The sequence below is a fragment of the Lepidochelys kempii genome, chromosome 3 (assembly GCF_965140285.1).
Source record: "Lepidochelys kempii isolate rLepKem1 chromosome 3, rLepKem1.hap1, whole genome shotgun sequence".
In the NCBI taxonomy this organism is placed as follows: Eukaryota; Metazoa; Chordata; order Testudines; family Cheloniidae; genus Lepidochelys; species Lepidochelys kempii.
In genome coordinates, this window is record NC_136382.1 from 116,848,713 (window position 1) to 116,871,412 (window position 22,700).

Here is a 22,700-nt window from a genome sequence, read left to right on the forward strand (position 1 = left end):
CATCTCATGTCTGTCTGAAGTCAGTGGGCCAGATTTAACACGTCCTTACTCAAGCCGAGTAGTATTTTAATAGTCGTTTACAATAATACCATTTGCAGAGTAAGGTAGTTCTCAATGTGAGAGAGTATGGCAGAATTGGCCCATTGAAGAAATGCAGCATCATTTCTAAAAACACATAATCAGAACATTTAAAACTTTCACCACTGTCATATTTTTAGTAGTGTTTAACATGTAGAGACATAATAGGAATTGCCATATTGGTCAAATTAGTGGTCTAAATAGTCTGGTATTCTGTCTGACTGTGGCCAATACATGATGCTTCAGAGGAAGGTGAAAGAACTCCAGTGATGGAATAACCTGCCCAGAGAGAAACTTTCTTCCTAGCTGTCACTTGTTAGTGCTTGATTTATGTCATGAAGCATGAGGGTTTATATTCTACAGTGGATGTTTGCATTATCCATATAGATGTCCAATTCTTTTTGAATCTTGCTAAGCTCTATTTCTGAATGATACTTAGTAATAATAATTCCCATAGACTAATTATCCATTGTGTAAAAAATATTTACTTCTATGATTTTAAAACGTGTTACATTACAATCTCATTGAATGTCCTTTTGCTCTTATATTATGAGAGGGTAAGGCAGAACAGTGACTATATGACTTTCTATACCATTCACTAGTATATCTTTATCATGTGCCCTCTTATTTGTCTCCTCTCTAAAATAAACAGTCCTAATTTTTCAAAGAAATGGATTTCATACTTCTAATCTGTTTCATCACCCATCTCTGTTATCCTTCTATTTATTGATAATTGGAAACTGGATTATTACTATAGTAGATTCATTCATTTTGGCAACATGATATGAAAGGCATCACTATAACGTTATTTCAACTAGATCTGCAGAACATTTCCAAAATCAGCAAATTTTCTTATGTTCTTTATATTGAGATTGATTGCCCTTCTATTTACTCATCTCTTTATGTTTAACATCTCTGAAAAACAGGCCTCTTTTGGTTAGGAACCTAGACATGGATTTAGGCACCAGGTTTGAAAATTCTGGCCACTATATTTTATTATCTTTTTTCCACATACTCCAGAAGGGATGATTTAGACCTTAGACTTGTTTAGGAGAGAGAAGATTTCTTCCCTATTCATAGAATCATAGAATATCAGGGTTGGAAGGGACCTCAGAAGGTCATCTAGTCCAACCCCCTGCTCAAAACAGGATCAATCCCCAACTAAATCATCCCAGGCATGGCTTTGTCAAGCCTGACCTTAAAAATATCTAAGGAAGGAGATTCCACCTAGGTAACGCATTTCAGTGTTTCACCACCCTCCTAGTGAACAAGTTTTTCCTAATATCCAACCTAAACCTCCCCCACTGCAACTTGAGACTATTACTCCTTGTTCTGTCATCAGCTACCACTGAGAACAGTCTTGATCCATCCTCTTTGGAACCCCCTTTCAGGTAGTTGAAAGCAGCTATCAAATCCCCCCTCATTCTTCTCTTCTGCAGACTAAAACAATCCCGGTTCCCTCAGCCTCTCCTCATAAGTCATTTGTTCCAGTCCCGTAATAATTTTTGTTGTCCTCCGTTGGACTCTTTCCAATTTTTCCACATCCTTCTTGTAGTATGGGGCCCAAAACTGGACACCGTACTCCAGATGAGGACTCACCAATGTCGAATAGAGGGGAAAGATCATGTCCCTTAATCTGCTGGCAATGCCTCTACGTATACATCCCAAAATGCCATTGGCCTTCTTGGCAACAAAGGCACACTGTTGACTCATATCCAGCTTCTTGTCCACTATAACCCCTAGGTCCTTTTCTGCAGAACTGCTGCTGAGCCATTCAGTCCCTAGTCTGTAGCAGTGCATGGGATTCTTCCATCCTATGTGCAAGACTCTGCACTTGTCCTTGTTGAACCTCATCAGATTTCTTTTGGCCCAATCCTCTAATTTGTCTAGGGCCCTCTGTATCCTATCCCTACCCTCCAGTGTATCTACCTCTCCTCCCAGTTTAGTGTCATCTGCAAACTTGTTGGGAGTGCAATCCACACCATCCTCCAGATCATTTATGAAGATATTGAACAAAACCGGCCCGAGGACCGACCCTTGGGGCACTCCACTTGATACCGGCTGCCAACTAGACACGGAGCCATTGATCACTACCCATTGAGCCCGACAATCTAGCCAACTTTCTATCCACCTTATAGTCCATTCATCCAGCCCATACTTCTTTAACTTGCTGACAAGAATACTGTGGGAGACTGTGTCAAAGCTTTGCTAAAGTCAAGGAACAACACGTCCACCACTTTCCCCTCATCCACAGAGCCAGATATCTTGTCGTAGAAGGCAATTAGAATGATCAGGCATGACTTGCCCTTGGTGAAGCAATGCTGGCTGTTCCTGATCACTTCCCTCTCCTCTAAGTGCTTCAGAATTGATTCCTTGAGGACCTGCTCCATGATTTTTCCAGGGATTGAGGTGAGGCTGACTGGCCTGTAGTTCCCAGGATCCTCCTTCCTCCCTTTTTTAAAGATGGGCACTACATTAGCCTTTTTCCAGTCATCCGCAACTCCCCTGATCGCCATGAGTTTTCAAAGATAATGGCCAATGGCTCTGCAATTACATCCGCCAACTCCTTTAGCACTCTCAGATGCAGCGCATCCAGCCCCATGGACTTGTGCTCGTCCAGCTTTTCTAAATAGTCCCGAACCACTTCTTTCTCCACAGAGGGCTGGTCACCTCCTCCCCATGCTGTGCTGCCCAGTGCAGTAGTCTGGGAGCTGACCTTGTTAGTGAAGACAGAGGCAAAAAAAGCATTGAGTGCATTAGCTTTTTTCACATCCTCTGTCACTAGGTTGCCTCCCTCATTCAGTAAGGGGCCCACACTTTCCTTGACTTTCTTCTTGTTGCTAACATTCCTGAAGAAACCCTTCTTGTTACTCTTAACATCTCTTGCTAGCTGCAACTGCAGGTGTGATTTGGCCTTCCTGATTTCACTCCTGCATGCCCGAGCAATATTTTTATACTCTTCCCTGGTCATTTGTCCAGTCAGCTTCTTTTTTGTGTTCAAGATCAGCAAGGATTAAGCCAATCTGGTCACCTGCCATATTTACTATTCTTTCTACACATCGGGATGGTTTGTCCCTGTAACCTCAATAAGGATTCTTTAAAATACAGCCAGCTCTCCTGGACTCCTTTCCCCCTCATGTTATTCTCTCAGGGGATCCTGCCCATCAGTTCCCTGAGGGAGTCAAAGTCTGCTTTTCTGAAGTCCAGGGTCCATATTCTGCTGCTCTCCTTTCTTCCCTGTGTCAGGATCCTGAACTCGACCATCTCATGGTCACTGCCTCCCAGGTTCCCATCCACTTTAGCTTCCCCTACTAATTATTCCCAGTTCGTGAGCAGCAGGTCAAGAAGAGCTCTGCCCCAGTTGGTTCCTCTAGCACTTGCACCAGGAAATTGTCCCCTACACTTTCCAAAAACTTCCTGGATTGTCTGTGCACCGCTGTATTGCTCTCCCAGCAGATATCAGGGTGATTGAAGTCTCCCATGAGAACCAGGGCCTGCGATCTAGTAACTTCCATTAGTTGCCGGAAGAAAGCCTCGTCCACCTCATCCCCCTGGTCCGGCGGTCTATAGCAGACTCCCACCACGACATCACCCTTGTTGCTCATGCTTCTAAACTTAATCCAGAGACACTCAGGTTTTTCTGCAGTTTTATACTTGAGCTCTGAGCAGTTATACTGCTCCCTTACATACAGTGCAACTCCCCCACCTTTTCTGCCCTGCCTGTCCTTCCTGAACAGTTTATATCCATCCATGACAGTACTCCAGTCATGTGAGTTATTCCACCAAGTCTCTGTTATTCCAATCACATCGTAATTCCTTGACTGTGCCAGGACTTCCAGTTCTCCCTGCTTGTTTCTCAGGCTTCTTGCATTTGTGTATAGGCACCTGGGATAACTCGCTGATCATCCCTCTTTCTCAGTATGAGGCAGGAGCCCTGCCCTCTCGTGCGCTCCTACTCGTGCTTCCTCCCGGTATCCCACTTACCTCAAGGCTTTGGTCTCCTTCCCCCGGTGAACCTAGTTTAAAGCCCTCCTCACTAGGTTAGCCAGCCTGCTCGCGAAGATGCTCTTCCCTCTCTTCATTAGGTGGAGCCCATCTCTGCCTAGCACTCCTCCTTCTTGGAACACCATCCCATGGTCAAAGAATCCAAAGCCTTCTCTCTGACACCACCTGCGTAGCCATTTGTTGACTTCCATTCGTTCGACGGTCTCTACCCAGGCTTTTTCCTTCCATGGGGAGGATGGACGAGAAGACCACTTGTGCCTCAAACTCCTTTATCCTTCTTCCCAGAGCCACGTAGTCCGCAGTGATCCGCTCAAGGTCTTTCTTGGCAGTATCATTGGTGCCCACGTGGAGAAGCAGGAAGGGGTAGCGATCCAAGGGCTTGATGAGTCTCGGCAGTCTCTCTGTCACATCGTGAATCCTAGCTCCTGGCAAGCAGCAGACTTCTCGGTTTTCCCAGTCGGGGCTGCAGATAGATGACTCAGTCCCCCTGAGGAGAGAGTCCCCGACCACCTATTAATGATTTTCAAAATAATTCATACTTCTGAAAGTCATGCTTCTTTCACTTAGGTGTCTAATTTTTGGTCCCAGGTTTGAAAATTTTGGTCATTGTGTTTTCACTAGCAAGTCACGTTTCTTTCTTTAGTAACAAAGTTTAGAATCATCAGTAATATTGGTCCAGAATCAAATCCTCAGATCTAAATATCCCTGAACTTTGGGGATTTGGAATTCAAAGCCAGACATGGATGATGTAACTGATCCCATTGTCTATGAAAGGCTGAACTACACCCCACAAAAACTCTGGAAGAGAAAAGAGGTTTGAAATCTGCACCAGAATTTTATAGATCAGGCTTATCACTAATTAGCAGGTGCACTTAAGAAGTAAGAGCTTTTGCGCTAGGACCTGCAATGTTTTCACAAGAATACATGGTCATCTGTATTCTACTGCTCCTTCTTCATTTTCACTGAAATATAGCATAGAACAATGTACATACCACTAAGTCTCTTGGTTATATTTTTGGGGCATAAAGGGTGTATTATTATTACTATTTATTAGGGCTGTCAAGAGATTGAAAAAAAGTAATCACGATTAATCACACTATTAAACAATAATAGAATACCATTTATTTAAATATTTTTGGATGTTTTCTACATTTTCAGAAATATTGATTTCAATTAAAACACAGAAAACAAAGTATACAGTGCTCACTTCATATTTATTTTTGATTACAAGTACTTCTACTGTAAAACCCCCCAAAAGAAATAGTATTTTTCAGTTCACCTAATATAAATACTGTAGTGCAATCTCTTTATAATGAATGTTGAACTTACAAATGTAGAATTATGTACAAAAAACCTTCATTCAAAAATAAAACTAAGTAAAATTTTAGAGCCTGCAAGTCCACTAAGTCCTACTTCTTGTTCACCCAATCACTCAGACAAACAAGTTTGTTTACATTTGCAGGAGATAATGCTGCCCGCTTCTTGTTTACAATGTCACCTGAAAGTGATAACAGGCATTCGCATGGCATTGTTGTAGCTGGCATTGCAAGATATTTACTTGCCAGATGCGCTAAAGATTAATATGTCCCTTCATGCTTCGACCACCATTCCAGGGGACAGGTGTTCATGCTGATGACGGGTTCTGCTCAATAACAGTCCAAAGCAGTGTGGACCAACGCATGTTCATTTTCATTATCTGAGTCAGCTGCCAGCAGAAAAAGGTTGATTTTCTTTTTTGGTGGTTTGGGTTCTGTAGTTTCCGCATTGGAGTGTTGCTCTTTTAAAACTTTGAAAGCATTCTCCACACCTCGTCCCTCTCAGATTTTGGAAGGCACTTCAGATTCTTAAACCTTGGGTGTAGCTATCTTTAGAAATCTCACATTGGTACTGTGGAAGTGGAAAAAGGGATAAAGGGAATTTGAACGCAGACATCTTGGTTTTCTTAGGAATCGAGCAAGAGTCAAGCTAACTCTAACTCTAATAACGTGAGACTTTAAGACAGGGCCTGGGTGAGTGGGAAAACTGTAAGAGATGCTGTTTTGACCTTGTGTTAGATAAGAATGGAACGCAGACTGTAGCAGGAACTGCTGAGAAAAGTAAGATACAGGAAGGAATATGTATAAACAAGATGCAGCTGTTGATCATTATTGTATGCAACAAAAGGTATAAATGCTTGCCCTAATTGTTTGTCCGGCAGAGACCTGCCTAGGAGGGGGGAATCCCTATCTGTGCGCACTCTCCCCCTGGCAATTGCTTGAGAATAAATTGTCTCGGACTTGTTGCAAACAACCTAAGAGCGAAGACTGTGTTTTTCTTCCACAGTACCTTCTTTGTGTTTTGTGAAATCTTCAGTGAAAGCATTCTTAAAATGAACATGTGCTGGGTCATCATCCGAGACTGCTATAGCATGGCAGAATGTGGGTAAAACAGAGCATGGAGACATACTATTCTCCCCTAAGGAGTTCGGTCACAAATTTAATTAACGCATTATTTTTTTTTACAAGCATCATCAGCATGGAAGCATGTCCTCTGGAATAGTGGCTGAAGCATGAAGGGGCATACAAATGTTTAGCATATCTGGCACATAGCATATCTGGCCAACTACAAAAGTGCCATGCAAATGCCTGTTCCCACTTTCTGGTGATATTGTAAACAAGAAGCGGGCAGCATTATCTCCTGCAAATGTAAACAAACTTGTTTGTCTGAGTGATTGGGTGAACAAGAAGTAGGACTTAGTGGACTTGCAGGCTCTAAAATTTTACATAGTTTTATTTTTTTAAGTGCAGTTATGTAACAAAAAATCTACATTTGTAAATTGCACTTTTACGGCAAAGAGATTGCACTACAGTACTTGTATGAGGTGAATTGAAAAATACTGTTTCTTTCATTTATCATTTTTACGGTGCAAATATTTGTAATAAAAAATAATACACAGTTTGATTTCAGTTACAACACAAAATACAATATATATGAAAATGTAGAAAAACATCCAAAATATTTAATAAATTTCAGTTGGTATTCTATTGTTTAATCAGTGCAGAACTGATTAATTGCAATTAACTTTTTTAATCATGATTAATTTTTTTGAGTTAATCGCATGAGTTAACTGTGATTAATCGACAGCCCTACTATTTATTATTTCTTTTTCAGCAGTAGGTACAAACCCCACGCAGGGATTAGGGCCTCACAGCACTAGGCAGCATTCAAAACACAAAGATAGCCCATGTTCCAGAAACCAATCTCTTTCCTCCCCACACACATCCTTAGATTAACAGAGGAACTATGAAGTATAGTAATTAAAAAATATTCATATGAGTGGTCACACTGTCAGGCCTAAGCTTTCATGCTAGTTGAGGAATAATGGAGGGTAACAAATAAAAATATACTCTCATGAGACACTTAGGGAAAGGATATTTAATAAGACACCAGTCCTGCCTTCCTGGTATATCCAAAATTCCCCACTGAAGCCAATCGGTGTTTTGGAATGCTTAAAGCAGGCAGGGTGAGGGGAATTGCTGTGGGGCAAAGGAAGGAATCCTCATCTCTTTCAGATGACTTTGGATGCAGTGGCAAGCTTTAGAAAAGGAGGAGATTTAGTATTGTTTTAAGTCAATTCACTCCTTAGCTGAGGAAATGACGAGAGGGAAGTTGTCCGGTCTCAGGAACCATGTGGCATTCCAAGATAAGACAAACAGTTGCTAATTTGAGTCTAAAAGCAGGAAATGTGATACTTTTTATTTCCTTCTATGCAAGCAAAACAATGTGACTGGCTGTGTGAACACATTTCTTCTCCTGCTGAATCGCAGACATATCAAAATCTAGTGCTTCATCGGGACATACCAGTTTCGCATTTATTATTTTGGATGTTATGGATAAAAACGGTACTCATTCGGATAGTTCATGGCCACCAAACTTTTGGGGTAAGATTATTTTTTTTACTAGAGTATTATTAGTAGGAATTAGAACACAAGTATGCCACCAATTACTTTGTAAAATGTCATGTTATCACTGGGGTAGATTTCTAGAATTATTACCACTGAAACAATTAATGGATTACTTATTTTTGTGGTGCAAATATTTTCCAAATGCTCCTTAATGAAATGTCAGGATAGTTTCTTAATGAATCCAAACAGTTGAGATCTAGCAGGTGGGTTTTTGAGCCAGATCTCAACCATGGTCTGATCCAAAGTCCATTATTGAAGTCAATGAGTTTGTCAATTGATTTCAATGGCTTTTTAAGCACCTAATCTCAGTAATTTAATGAAACTGCTCACATAAGGAAAGCAAGCAGGATTTGGTCCATTTTCAGATGAAAGGGATGTAGCAAAGACTAGAGGGAGTGCACTCTTTGGAATAATTGGTTTGTCTTTCCAAGCTGTGAAAGATTCCTAATAAGCTGAGAGCCTCATGAAAACAACTTGTCTTCACTGTCTCTCTCAGAATCTGACTTGTTCTTTGTCCATTAACTCTAATGTGCTATCATTAAATCCTGGGAAGGGTTCCTTAACCGAAATATATTGGGTATGAGACAGGGGTCTCAGTAATACCAAAATTCCGTAGGTAGATTCACAAAAAAAAACAACAAAACAAAACAAAACACCAGCAGCAATCATGGAGATCACTTCACTCCAAAAAGTCCTAAAGCTTGCTATGCTTTACATTACACAAGTCACATACTGTATATTTGCCTATTTTATTCTTACCATCCCTTGTGATCTTTTCAGGAGTCCTTGCAATATGTAAATCTACAAAATAATATATGCTAAAAACAGCAAAGAGGCCTGCTTTATTATGAGGATGCGTTGGGAGTAAAGTAGGAGATCAGCTTATGGGACACTTTTGAGGGAGTTCCTTTCTGTCACCTTGTGTGAGTAACAGGCCTTTGAGTGCCAATCTCTGATTCCTTTATTGATATGTGCATTTCATAGGATGTGCTCTCCTTGTTTCGGGTACTGTCCTCGGGTATCTGAAGCAAAGATGACTGCCAATTTTTAGATTGAAACTGCATATTTTTCTAAAGTAGCTATTTCAGAATAGGAGTGAAAGAGTGCTTTCATATAGCCGGTACTTTGAGAATCCTTGAGTAAGAGGCACTACCTACTGTAAATTCCAGATTTTATTCTATTCTGAGCCAAGAATCAGAGGGCTATATTTTATCTCTAATGGAAAAATCCATCAGAAGGGCAAAGTTACATGAGACATTGTGAATTCACAATCCAGAGTTTTTAACTCAACAGGCACTGTGGTTTTCCAGCCAGAGAAGTCTGTGGACAAGATTCTTCATCTGCACTGAAGGCTGGGTATCTGCTCTACCCCCTGGGCCTAGCGCTGGCCCCCTTGGTAGCTGTGTTGCCATTACTTTTCTGCTCACTTTTGGGTGTCTCCCAGGGCTTGCCAAACCCCGGATTCTTCCAGGCTCAGGGCTGACTGCACAGAGAAAAACCTGCACAGGTTGCTATAATGCTGAGAGTCAGCATTAACTTGCATAAGAATTTTCTTGTGTTGTTCCCAAGGAATTGATATTGCACAGCACCACAATTCCCTCCACTTGGTGACACCCACACAGTAGATCAACCTCACAGTGAACCATCCAGTCTTCCTATGGAGGGGCTTCCATGGTTACAGAGAGAAGGTAGTGATGCCTCTGGCTCAATGCATTTCTCCCTAATAGTTGTGGGGCATAGCAGTGGGATTGGCACTTCTTTCTTTCCCCCCATATCATGTGGGAAGGGATGGAATAGGCAAGGAGATTTCAGGAGATGGCATCAGTTAAAATGATATAGCATAGCTGCTTTCAGCAAAGTCTGACTTTAAGAATATATTTTACACACTCTCTCTTTTTAAGGAAGCATATAGTATTGTGAGCACTAACAAATTACTTAGGCCAGATCCTGCAGAAGTTTACACACAGTCTTAAATTTACTCTTGTGAGTCATCCAATTTGTTTCAAGGGGATTATAAATGTGTAGACTAAAGTGTGTGTAATTGTTTGCTGATCAGGGACTTACTTGGAGTGGACAAAGTTAAATACTGTAAAAACTGTTAGAACAATTCACCGTCCTTATTAATCTATTGTCCAATAGCTGGTATCATACTCTGAAAATTATCTACAGGAATCCTGTTTTCTGGAACTCTTGAAGTTTCCACTGTTAACTTGAGACCATAGCTCTTTTAGAAGTGATTTTAAGAATTTTAAAACAATAAACAAAGTAAAGTCTCCACTGCAAGACTTACTGTTTATTTATATTTGAGCACATATTATTCTTTTCCAAACCGGTCAATACCACAGTATATTATTAAAAGTCCACATGCAATGGGGTGCAGTCACCACTAGGGTACCTCCTCCTGTCTATTCAGGGGATTAGCTCCATCCAGATCTGACACTCCTTTTTGTCATTTGCTCTCACTGCAGCTCTTTTTGCTCTCTGGGACTCAGCACGCTCTCTCTTCGTGACTTGGCCCTCCAGCCAGGTCACTATCAGTGTTTCCCCTTTGGGGGTATTAAAGTCCCACTAGATTAGCTATCCTCATGCCACTCCAGACAGTTTTCCAATCCAGGGCTAGGTCCTGTGCCTCTTTCCCAGTGGCTGGTAGGGGAACTCAGGCCAACCCAGTACTCTGGGTTCCAGTCCAGGGACCCGATGCCTAGCAACTATGGTCTGCTCACTCCCAGGACTCCTTTCTACCTCTCTGCCTTATCTTCTGCCTCCCCCCAGTTTTCCAGCCTAAACACTCTTCTTCCAGGAAACAACTGTTTACTTTTAACTGTATAGCCCCAAACATCCTCCCTTCTCCCAGGAACTAACTACAGATTACTTCCCCTACAGCCCCTTTCTGGTCTCAGCTTGCTGGCTTTGTACGGGCCCAGCCTGTACCTGCTCAGCTGAGCTTCATCTTCTGTTAGGGTTTGCCTGTCCAGGCTAATTCTTCCCTAGGTGCAGCCCCTTCCCAGTTACCTTAACCCTTTCAGGTGAGGTGTGAAGTGAGCACCTCAGCACACCAGATAAGCAAAGTTGTGTGTGTATATATATATATATAATAGAAACAGCATATATACTGTGACAGGGTCGGGTCAGATGACTATAGGAGAGTAATAGACGGCAGATATATTAGCCCCACATTAAGTAGGTCCCTTTTCCCTGTGTAAGGTAACAGGGGCAGTTCCAGAACAATCAGGAACCTTCTGGAGACAATTAAGACAGACTGATTAGAACACCTGCAGCCAATCAAGAAGCTGCTAGAATCAATTAAGGCAGGCTAGTCAGGGCACCTGGGTTTTAAAAAGGAGCTCACTTCAGTTTTTGGTGCGTGTGTAAGGAGCTGGGAGCAAGAGGCGCGAGGAGCTGAGAGTGAGAATTCATACTGTTGGAGGACTGAAGAGTACAAGCATCATCAGACACCAGGAGGAAGGTCCTATGGTGAGGATAAAGAAGGTGTTGGGAGGAGACCATGGGGAAGAAGCCCAGGGAGTTGTAGCTGTTGCACAGCTGTTCCAGGAAGCACTCTAAACAGCTGTATTCCACAGGGCCCTGGGCTGGAACCCGGAGTAGAGGGCAGGCCCGGGTTCCTCCCAAACCTCCCAACTCCTGGTCAGACACAGGAGGAGTTGACCTGGACTGTGGGTTCACGAAAACGGCCAAACTGCGGGCTGCTGTGAAGCTCCAAGGCGAGCAAATCCGCCAATAAGTGCAAGACCCACCAAGGTAGAGGAGGAACTTTGTCACAATGCACAGCTTGGCTTGAGTCATGTTATGTGAATTGTGTTAGTGGTCTCAGTCAACTTCCTATTAGACAGCTGTCCACATCATAAAAAAACACCTTGAGAAATGACACAAACTAGCATCCTTGTTTGAAGGTTCAGCAGAAAGGCCAAGGACTGAATGGACCTGGAGTTTTAACCACTCTCTTTCACCCCTGAAAGTGTCTCCTCCAAATCACACTATCAGAGCAACGTGAGGGGAGCTTTCACTATTGCTGAGTATGCCCTAATTGTCCTGGGGATTTCATGTACCACAGTCATCATTGTGGAACCTTTCACAAACACTAAATTAAACACCTTTCACAAACTCTCCCAAAACCTGGCATGCAGCACAAATACATGAATAAACTGTAAACAGGATAATTTTGTGGGCCTAAAAATCATGAGTGTTTCTATTAGGCATAGAAAAATTGATTTTAACCTCTTTTCTTAGTGTACACTTCCAGGAGTTTTGTAATAAATGTCATGGCCTTGTCACTAAACTTCCTCTATTTAATAGGGAAACCATAGCAAACATGTGATAGGTGGTGATACCTTCTCTTTCTGTCAGCTTAGCAAGGTTGCTGTAGCCTCTGGCAGCTCTGCTCCTTGCCTAGCCAATTAAAGAGGTCTCAAGAGGTGCTTCCGGGTTGCAAGGAGGAATTTTTTTTTCCACTTGGAAAGCAAGAATACGCCTGTCTCAGACAACTTGGCTGGACTAATCTGACAAGGAAGAAATCTCCACTTATAGTCACTAATCTCTTTTTTGATCCAATCTGTTTATGGAATCATAGGGTAAGAAAGGACCGCCAGGGTCATGTAGTCTAGCTCCCTGCCAAGATGTTTTGATGCCAATATACTCTCTCTGGGGGAAAATGGGCATTAGGTGTGAAGATACAGTAGTACCAGTTTGTGTAAACAAGGATCAGACTGTCAGTCTCGTCAGAATGGTCGCTACAGTCTCATAGAGCTCACTGAAATACTACTGATGGAGAGAAGTGCTGGCATGAAATGTTGTAGGATAATCTACTGTATCTGTTCATTTCCTGTGTACTCACTAAATATGGCATCTTGGGAACAGGGTCTGGGGCATTTTCCTCCAGAATTCTTTTAGAAACTCACTCTGAGAGTGAACAGTTGTGTGTCTCCCGTTCGCCACTTTCTGAGTGTGCCACCCCCTCTTCCTACTGTGCCTCTCACTTCTCTTTTCATTGTCACTTCCTTTCACTTCCCCCATGCTCCTTCTACACTCTTTGCACTCCTCCATTCTGCCCTTAGCGGTACAGCATAACAGTTCCAACAACTGCTGTGACAGTCTATATCCTTATGTCCACTCTTTTTACAAGACTATGATGGATTTTGTACAAAGTATGCCTTGTGAGGTATCATCTGAAAACTCATAATGTGCTGATTATTATTGTCCTAGTAAAATATGTGTGGCAACATGGTATGTAAAGTTATAAGATTCTACTGTATGGCTTGACTAAGGCTTCTAAATTTAGAAAAACAGGCATAAACCAGTTCCTCAGAGACAAAAGGCAAATTGATGCCTCAGCCAAGTGTCAACAAAATCAAACGGACTATCACCTGGGTAAGTGGCCATTCTTTCGCAGGAAGAAGGGTGTGAGCAAGAATTTTACAAGTTGGCAATGGAACAGCTGGAGGCTCCTATGCAAACAGACTGACTGTGGCCTGAACCCCAGCTGGAGATGATTCAAAAAGAAGAGAATTATTATAAAAAAGGGGAGCAAACTCCCCTGATTACCTCTTTCCCCTCATCTCTACGCATGGCATCAACAATACTTGAAAGATAAAAGACACCTCATAGAACTGGAGGAAAGATCCTGGATAAAAGGATTCTAGACAGACTGCTGTAAACATGTGGTGAGAGAGAGTCTTTTCTTTTAATTCACTTTAGCTTGTTCACTTAGCTATTAGTTATATTTTACCTTTAATTTCCTTGTAACCAAATTCTAACTTTTATGCCTCATTACTTGTAATTGCTTAAAATCTTTCTTTAGTTAATAAACTTGTTTTATTGTTTTATCTAAGCCAGGGTGTTTGGATTGAAGTGTTTGGGAAACTCCACTTGAGCTAGCAAGGTTTGTGCATATCATTTCCTATTAATGAAATGATGGACTTTATATGAACTTTTATTGTCCAGGAGGATGCTGGGCAGTACAAGATGCACATTTCTGGGGGAAAGTCTGGGACTGGAAATTTGCCGGTGTTACTCTGCAGTATAATTCAAGGATGGCAGGCTGGCTGGCTGAAGCACTCTTGCAGTATAGTTGGGGGTAATTTACCTGGTGGAGGCTGTGTATGAGCAGGCCAGGAGTGGTTGCTTTCACAGTGAAGCATTGTAAATGGCACCCCAGGTTGGAGAATTGAGGGCACACAGTTGTCCAACAGTCCAGATTGTACCCTGGAGAATGTCACAGCTGCCTTACTCTCTTGCTATACTTACGGACATTAAGAGCCAGAACCTTGAATGCATGTGTGGTGCACATGGGGTGGGAGGATAATGGTGGCTTTAATACATCATTTTCTTACCAAGTCCCAGGGCTGTTCTGTGCTGGGCTAGATCCCTAGCACAACCTGAAGGGACCATTGTTCTGGCAGCCCATGATTGTTAGGGTGTGTGATAGCCCAGACAATTCCTGTGCCAGCAGACAAGAGGTGGGATGGCAAGGCACAAAAGCTCCACAACACCTGAAGTTCTGTTATGCAGGGGGACTCCGCAAGTGGCCAGCTAAGCCAGCTTTCGGGTAGCTTTGCACAGCTGGAGTGGAACAAAACAGCTGGAACACACCCCACAATCAGAGCCTCAGACTCCAGGTGCTGCATCACCCTTGGTAGCCTTGTTTCCTGAAACAATATTACTGGTTTTCCTTTTTTAATTATTCCATGCTGGAATGGCTAGTTTTTTTAATGATATTTTAATTGGTGGTGAAAAGCCAAACCTGTCTCTGGAAGGATGGCTTAATACCTCAGCTGGAACTTCCCTTGCAATCGTTTTCTTTCTGTCACTTTTCTAGAACCCTTATTATGATATGGAAAACCCAAAGATTAAAAGATACCACCCTCTGAAACATATCACCCCACTTACCACAGAGGGGCAACTTCACTCTAAGCACCTCTTTTTTCCCCTGCAGATGTGGCCTCCTTCCGCAGAATCTTTGGGCTGGATTAAGACTGACCCCTGCCTAGATTTACACCTGGGATGTGGGGAAAGAGTGTAAGGAGCCTCTTCTGGCCTTGCACCTCCTGGGCAGGGGTGAGACAATTGCAATCTTTACAAACCCTTGTCAGTGGTGGCAACCCCATGGGACCAGGGTGGGGAGGTTTTGCGGCAGAGCTATCCAGCCATGCCGTATCATCCCAAGGTACAATCCCTTCCAGAGCTCTCCCTGGGGCAGTAGGGCTCATGAACTAGTAGCTAGGAGCCATAATGGAGCCTTTTGTTTGCAACTGAAGATATTGTGATGGCACAAAATGCACATATGCAGTAATTCTGATGCCTGGGTAACCAGGTTATCAATATATAGTACAGTATGTACAATGTGGATGAATTGATGTTGCTCTCTTTGTCTTAAAATTATTTATTGTAATTGTTTTGCCATTTTTAACGGTCAACCTCACTGCAGTTTTTTAAAATTAATTACCATTTATAAAATATAGATCAACTCAGTAAAGAGTTGATGTAAATATCAGGCCAAATTTAGCAACTGGATGTGGAAGAATAAAGAGGTCAAAGACAAAGGTGGTACTTTTAAGCAACATGGGGGGAAGGAAAGGGAGGGGAAAGATTTAGTGAGCTGGTAAGACCGGGAGTCAGAGTATCCCTGAGTTCTTCCCAGAACAATGTGTGTCAGCATCTCTCACAAACTGCCAATTGGAGCATATAAACCCGCACATTAACCACACCCTCCCAACTGGCAGACCCTGCCCTTTTGGAGCTATGGATCACAAGCATGTGAGTTAGCCAGCCCCCCAGTGCTATCAAACAACAGATGGCTAGAAGTGTATTGTGTATAGCTGCTACATAGCTGTGCTTGTAGAGGGTGATGAGGAGACACTCTTTCTTCCCCAGCAGTGAACCTGTGCAATAGAGGGCAGGATTTTACTCACTGATTGAATACATTGAAATGTATTCAGATTCCTGGGTTAAGGAGACCATTTTAGGGTGAAGTGTTAATTCTTATCATACCCAATGTGAGATTAGAAGTGCTGTCTTCTCTTAGGAACAACCAGAACTTTGTTCTGCCTGGCTGCAGCAGGTAGAGACTTTCTAGGGAAAGAATTACACTTTTGTTAACAGCCATGGGTGGCATTTGGGGCACTGATAGCTGCTGCAGTTCAGAGTGCTGTAGAACAAAGATGAAGGATGATCCTGTGGTTAGAGTCTAGCTTGAGACTTGGGAGACCTGCTCTGGCACAGAACTCCTGTGTGACCTTGGGCAAGTTACTTAGTCTCCCTGTGCCTCAGGTCCCTTTCTGTAAAATGAGGATAGTAGCAGTGCCCTACCTCACAGGGGTGTTGTGTGGATAGATACATTACAGACTCTGAGATGCTCAAATACTATGGTAATTGGGGATGCCCCTACCATAGAACACAGAATCTGATAGACAAAGAGGCAGACTGATGTATTTTTTGTGTGATCCCCTGGAAATACACAAAAATTATGTGGATGCTTAACTGTAAATCTGTTTTATGGACAGAAAGGAAACCCATATATCTCCAAAACTGACACTTAAACAGTGTTATGAAAGAAATGAAGGAATCCTGGAGCGTGATTAGATAACTCCTTATACTTTTTCCTCCACCTTATTAGCAATCTCAGGTACAATGTGCCTCCAAGGCCTTCCTCCAATTCCACAGGCAAATGTTACACTGTGACATGGATTTGATAGTGAGAACATTTTTCCTTTGACTTAGCAAAAGATTTCATTTGTATGAGTAATTCTGTTTTTCTTATTACCGGAGCATAGTGACAATGTGTTTACATGGTGCATTTGTGGCAACTGGGATGACTCCAATTGCAAACTCAGTTTCGACTGTAAGCCCTTTCGGTTAGGAAGTGTTCATAAAGTGCCTCATTTGGGCCTCTCGGCACTACTGCAATATAAATGAATATAGTAATTGTAATCAATATAAACCTTGTCTAACGGAGACTGAAAGCACTGGAAAGGCTATTTTTTTCTGAGTAGGGGTCTAGAATGTATGTATTCCCCGTCGTCTCAGTGTAACATTTGCTAGATGGCTTCTGGGGCAAGATGGGTCTCTCTGGATGAAATACCAATTTCCTGATTTCTTTATTGAAGCTGATATAATTCAAGGCAAACCCATAAAGTATTTAGGCCCTGATCCTCAAGTACAGTTGAGGAGTGCACAGTACAGCTATTCACCATTGCACTCCCCAAGTGCTGGGCTGGCTGGCTGCTGATCTGATCAAGCATAAGTTAACAGCCTGAGAGCTGCCTAATGATTCTGATCATGACCTCAAGGTGATGTTATGGCATCCCCTCATACACTGGCTACCTCTCTTACACTGTCACTGGCTGAAGTGAGGCGGGTTGGTGTTTTAGCTATTATACCAGCTCTACACCACTTGAGGATCTTCCTGTTCCCATCTACATTGACTTTAGGGTGATCTGTACTGGTGGTATGGTGAGGTCAGTCATATCCATCAGGATTGCACCAAAACATAGAAGGCAATCCAAATCACACAGACAGCAATGCAACATCCAAAGAGTTCGGTCCTCAGTGCACCAAGAGAACTTCCAAACACTCCTCAGTGGAAAAACTGGCCATATGCACACCTGGAAATGATAGCACAAGTGTTGAAGACTTGGAAGCCCTAAAATAGACCATCCATGAGGTTTGCAAGGAATCCACTGGCCTTGCTACCCACCGCCATCAGGACTGGTTTGACAACAACAACACTGAGATTATAGCCCCTTTGGACCAGAAGAGAAAAAGCTTTCTGCAACTGGCAAAACCAACCACTATCCAGTCAGAAGCAGAGCTCTTTCTATCAGTTCAAAGCTGCAGTTCAAAGGAGGATCCGAAAAATCAAACACAAATGGTGAGAGGACAAAGCAAAAGAAATCCAAACATTCGCCAACAGACATGATATACGGAGCTTTTTTTGTGAGACAAAGACCCTGTATGGACCGAGCTCATGTGACCTCACACCTCTGAGATCCGAAGATGTAGTACCCTTCTTAAAGATAACAAATCCATCAAAGAGCGCTGGAAGAAACACTACCAACGGCTTCTAAATCGAGAATCGACTGTGACTGATGACACCATAAACTCCATCCCTCAGCACCCAATCTGGAAAACTCTTGCCAACCCACCAACACCTGAAGAGGTCTGCAAAGCAATTAAACAAACAAAGAAGAATAAAGCACCAGTTCCTGATGGCATACCAGCTGAAAGTGTGGGGAGAAACACTGACTAACAAGCTTCACTTGCTGCTCCTCAAAATCTGGCGCACTGAAGAAATCTCTGCCGACTTACATAATGCTAACATCATCACCATTTTCAAAAATGGGGACAGGGCCAACTGTAGCAACTATCAAGGCATCACCCTCCTCTCCATCTCTGGGAAGATTCTTGCCAGAATCTGACCGAATTGCCTGCTCCCTCTTGCAGAGGAAGTACTTCCAGAGTCCCAGTGCAGCCTCAGACCATCACGAGGCACCATTGACATGATTTTCACAGCCAGCAGATCCAGGAAAAATGTCAAGAACACCACCAGAAGCTGTATATGGCATTTATCGATCTGACCAAAGCCTTCGACTCTGTCAACTGTGAGGCTCTGTGGAAAATCATGTCAAAGTTTGGCTGCCCAAGCAAATTTATCACCATTGTAAGACTCCTCCATGACCAGATGACTACCTGCATCCTGTGCAGAGGCTCTATCTCTGAGCCCTTTGTCATCCGAACTGGGGTAAAACAAGGTAGTGTACTGGCATGCACCCTTTTCTCCATTTCTGTAGCATCTATGAAAACACTAACCCAAGATCGTCTACCACAGGGGATTGGCATCCAATATTGGACTGACGGCAATGACTCCAACCCTTCTCATCTCCGTGCCAGGACTAAAGTAATATCGGCAACAATAACTGAACTCCAGTATGCAGATGATTGTGCTGTAGTTGCACTCTCAAAGTAGGATCTTCAAATAGCCCTTAATTGCTTCTCTGAAGCTTACAAAAGCCTAGGGCTAACTCTGAACATTGGCAAAACAAAAGTTCTCCACCGGCCAGTCCCCGGTCCATCATCAGACCCAGCAAGGAAGATCTACATTGACAAAGAAGAACTGGAAAATGTAGAATACTTTGTCTATCTTGGCAGCCATCTCTCACACAGGGCAGACATAGATGTCGAGATTCAGCACAGAATTCGCCATGCCAGCCTTGCCTTTGGCACACTGTCTTGCCAGGTATTCAACAATCAAAACATCAGAACACATACTAAAATCTTAGTTTACAAAGCAGTGATAATCCAAACTCTCTTTTATGGCTGTGAGACAGCGGACCTACAGAAAACACCTGAGAAACCTGGAACGCCATCACCAGCACTTTCTTCAGAAGATCCTCAACATAAAGTGGGAAGATCGTCACACTGATGTCAGTGTCCTCACAGAGGCCATCATCTTCAGTGTTGAGGCCCTGATTATCCAGCACCAGCTAAGGTGGAGCGGGCCCTGTTCGCGCATGTCTGATGTATGTGTCAAGGCTGAATCCCCACTTTGGCACCTCGAGTGCAGGAAGCGGGAGTTTGCAAGAATTTAAAAAATTCATACTTGCCACTCCAGGCTTGTATTACACTCCCAAGGTTACAGCTTCTCTCTGACCTTGGTTTGGTAAACGCTGCCACCACCCAAATGCAAAAAAACCTCTTTGAGCCCAGGAAGGAGCATGTGACCAGAAAAAGGGAATTCCTCCCTGTGGGATACCCTCAAGCCCTTTCACGCCCCCTCCTGGGAAGAGCTGAGAAAGAAAACAAAGGAAATTAGCTGTGGCTACCAACTAAGCAAACAACATATGCACAAACCTCTTAGGGACACACAAATCCAATCCTGTTCTTAAAAAAGGTAACATTTATTAAAAACAAAAAGAAAGAAAATACATTTGGAACCTAGGCTTTTTGCTAGATCTTAAAAGAAACAATTACAAAAAGTAAGCATCAAGATAGCTCTCTTGAGGTTCAGCTTAAAGGTTATAAGCAAAACAAAAGCATCTGGGGTTAGCACAGAGGAGATCCACACGCCAAAATAAGACAGAAACCTGATAGTGTCTGTCTAAACATTCCCTATCCAAATTATTTCTTCTAGGTATGGAAGATACTTTTTCATACCTGGTTCAAACCTTACACAACATTTCTGCCTTTAGCATTGCTGCTCCATGTCCCTGCAGCCCAGAGAACAACAGACAAAGGGAAAGTTTCTTTCCCCATTTTAAAAAGTTTCAGCCTTCCCATTGGCTCTTTTGGTCAGGTGCCCACTTTTTTTTTTCTTTACCTGGGGGACTTTTTAACCCTTTACAGGTAAAACAAGTAAAGAATAGCTACCAAGAGGTAGCAGCTAACTGGTTGGCTGGGTGTCCATTAAAGGGAGCTATCCTCCACTTTATTTATCACAGTACACTTACCAAAACAACTGCTGTATGCCCAACTCACCAAAGGAGAAAGGAAACGAGGAGGCCAAAAGAAATGCTTTAAAGGCACCCTCAAGATAAATATCAAGAGACATGGTATCGACACCACACTCTGGGAGACAGCAGCCCAGGATGGGGATAACTGGCAAAGACTTGTCAGCGAGGGAATGCCCACTTTTGAGGAAAATCACCTTGCCCTGGTTGCAGAAAAACGCCAGAAAAGAAAGGAAAGACAACAGTCATGCAGCAATCGCGGCCCAACCCTGTCTTCCAACCATAGGCGCCGACTCCGTGGGTGCTCAAGGGCTCAAGCGCCCACAGAAAAAAAATAGTGGGTGCTCAGCACCCATGAGTCAAAACTTGAGTGTGGAATGGGATGAGTTCTGTGCTGCTAACAACTTCTGCCCTTGGGGCAGGGAGTTTGTTTATAAACAGATACAGGATGATTAAGATCACAAAAGGCTTGTCATTAAATTAAATTAAGGATCATTAGATGATCCTGGAGGCATTCCCAGGCACTCCAGTTAAAAGATAGGAAACAAAGTGTAGGAATAAATGGTCCATTTCAAGAATGGAGAGAAGTCAATAGAGGTGTCCCCCTAGGGGCTTGTACTGGTCTGGGACCAGTGCAGTTCAACATATTCATAAATGATCTGCAAAAAGGGGTAAACAGTGAGGTGGCAAAGTTTGCAGATGATACAAAACTACTCAAGATAGTTAAGTTCAAAACAGGCTGCAAAGAGTTACAAAGGGATCTCAAAACTGGGTGACTTGGCAACAAAATGGCAGATGAAATTCAATATTAAATGCGAAGTAATACACATGGCAAAATGTAATCCCAACTATACATACAAAATGCTGGTGCCTGAATTAGCTGTTACCCATCAAGAAAGAGATCTTGGAGTAATTTGCAGTACTCTGGAAGCACTATGTTTCCAGAGTACTGCAAATTCATAAGAATCCTTCTCACTGTGCCTGTATCATCCTGAACTGTGGGATGCTTTTTGTCCAGCTTCAGAAGACTTAAAAATTATCTCAGGTCATCAATGGGACAGACACAACTGAATAATGTAGCAGTCCTTAACACGCATCAAAATAATACCAGGGAACCTAGATATAAATAAGATTGCTGACACTTTCATCCAGAAAGCGACAGTGACACATAATGTCTTTAACTGGGATGTTAGTGAAGGCAGCTTGTAGGTGATTGCAATGATCTTAATATAATGTAATTCATGATAATGTAATTATGTAATTCATAACAATTGAATCATTATTAAAATAGTAAAGATACCAGTGATAAACACATTCAGTAACTAGAATATGAAAGAAGTGTATAAATAAACAGAAAATAGCTCCCCCCAAACACACATTGCTCCTTCCAAAGCAACCACCAGCAAAAACAAAAGTCAGCACTTATGCTTCCAGCACCACCTGCAATGTCTGCCAATGAGCCTGTGGCTCATGAATCAGACTTCAGTCACCAAAGGACCCATGAAAAATAAGACCTGTGAAGGAGATCATTCTCGACCTCGAGGGATCGATGCCACCCTGACTAGTGGTATGACAAAGTGGCTACAGGACAGGCTGGGCCAGGGGCTTAGCTTTAAATCAGAGGGGATGAGGGCAATGACCATACTGTAATGGAGTACAAGTGACACAAGGTATAGCACTGCTATAATTGCCCCAGATTAAACTATTTGAGACACTGCTTTCATTTCAAACATTTGTTCTTGTTTAGTCTGACAAGTAGAAATAGCATCAGGAGTGTGGATGTAAATGAAAGGCAGTTGGAGAATGGAAGGAGTACTCAGTAAGAGCTTGATCTGCAAAGGGATTTAGGTGCCTAACTGCCAGATTAGTGCTCACATCCAAAATTTAGACCCTCAAAAACCCTGCTCAGTGGCTGCCTAACCGTGTAGGTTCCTAAATTCCCTAGTCACCTACATTTCTTCCTGTAAAGTCCCATAGAAGCCTACATTTCTGCCAGTGGGATGCACAAAGCCAACTAAGTTCTGTCACTACTGAGTGCTTAAACCCTGGTGAGATCCTCAAACTAGGCATTCCCTTGCCAATCTCACCTGTGGAGCCTAATCCAGTAGGCATGCTCAGAGGCTGCCTAAGAGCTGGCTTATCAGATTGGGCCTTGCACAAAATACAGCTGCCAGTGAGCATGCTTCTTCCTGTTTATAACCCAGGATGTGGGAGA

General features: G+C 42.8%; 1 protein-coding gene across 2 annotated transcripts in view; it reads left to right on the forward strand.

The window, feature by feature from the left end:
- Nucleotides 1-7,850: 7,850 nt before the first annotated feature.
- The window catches only part of MYCT1 (MYC target 1), a 38,212-nt gene continuing 23,362 nt past the window's right edge, over nt 7,851-22,700 (forward strand). The window contains exon 1 of one of the 2 annotated variants that reach the window (XM_073337697.2): nt 7,851-8,003. In XM_073337697.2, coding sequence (XP_073193798.1) covers nt 7,952-8,003 — 52 coding nt within the window. In that variant the 5' untranslated portion in view covers nt 7,851-7,951. Of the gene's footprint in view, nt 8,004-12,883; nt 13,706-22,700 lie in introns of those variants that run through there. The other variant, XM_073337699.2, reaches the window with a different exon arrangement.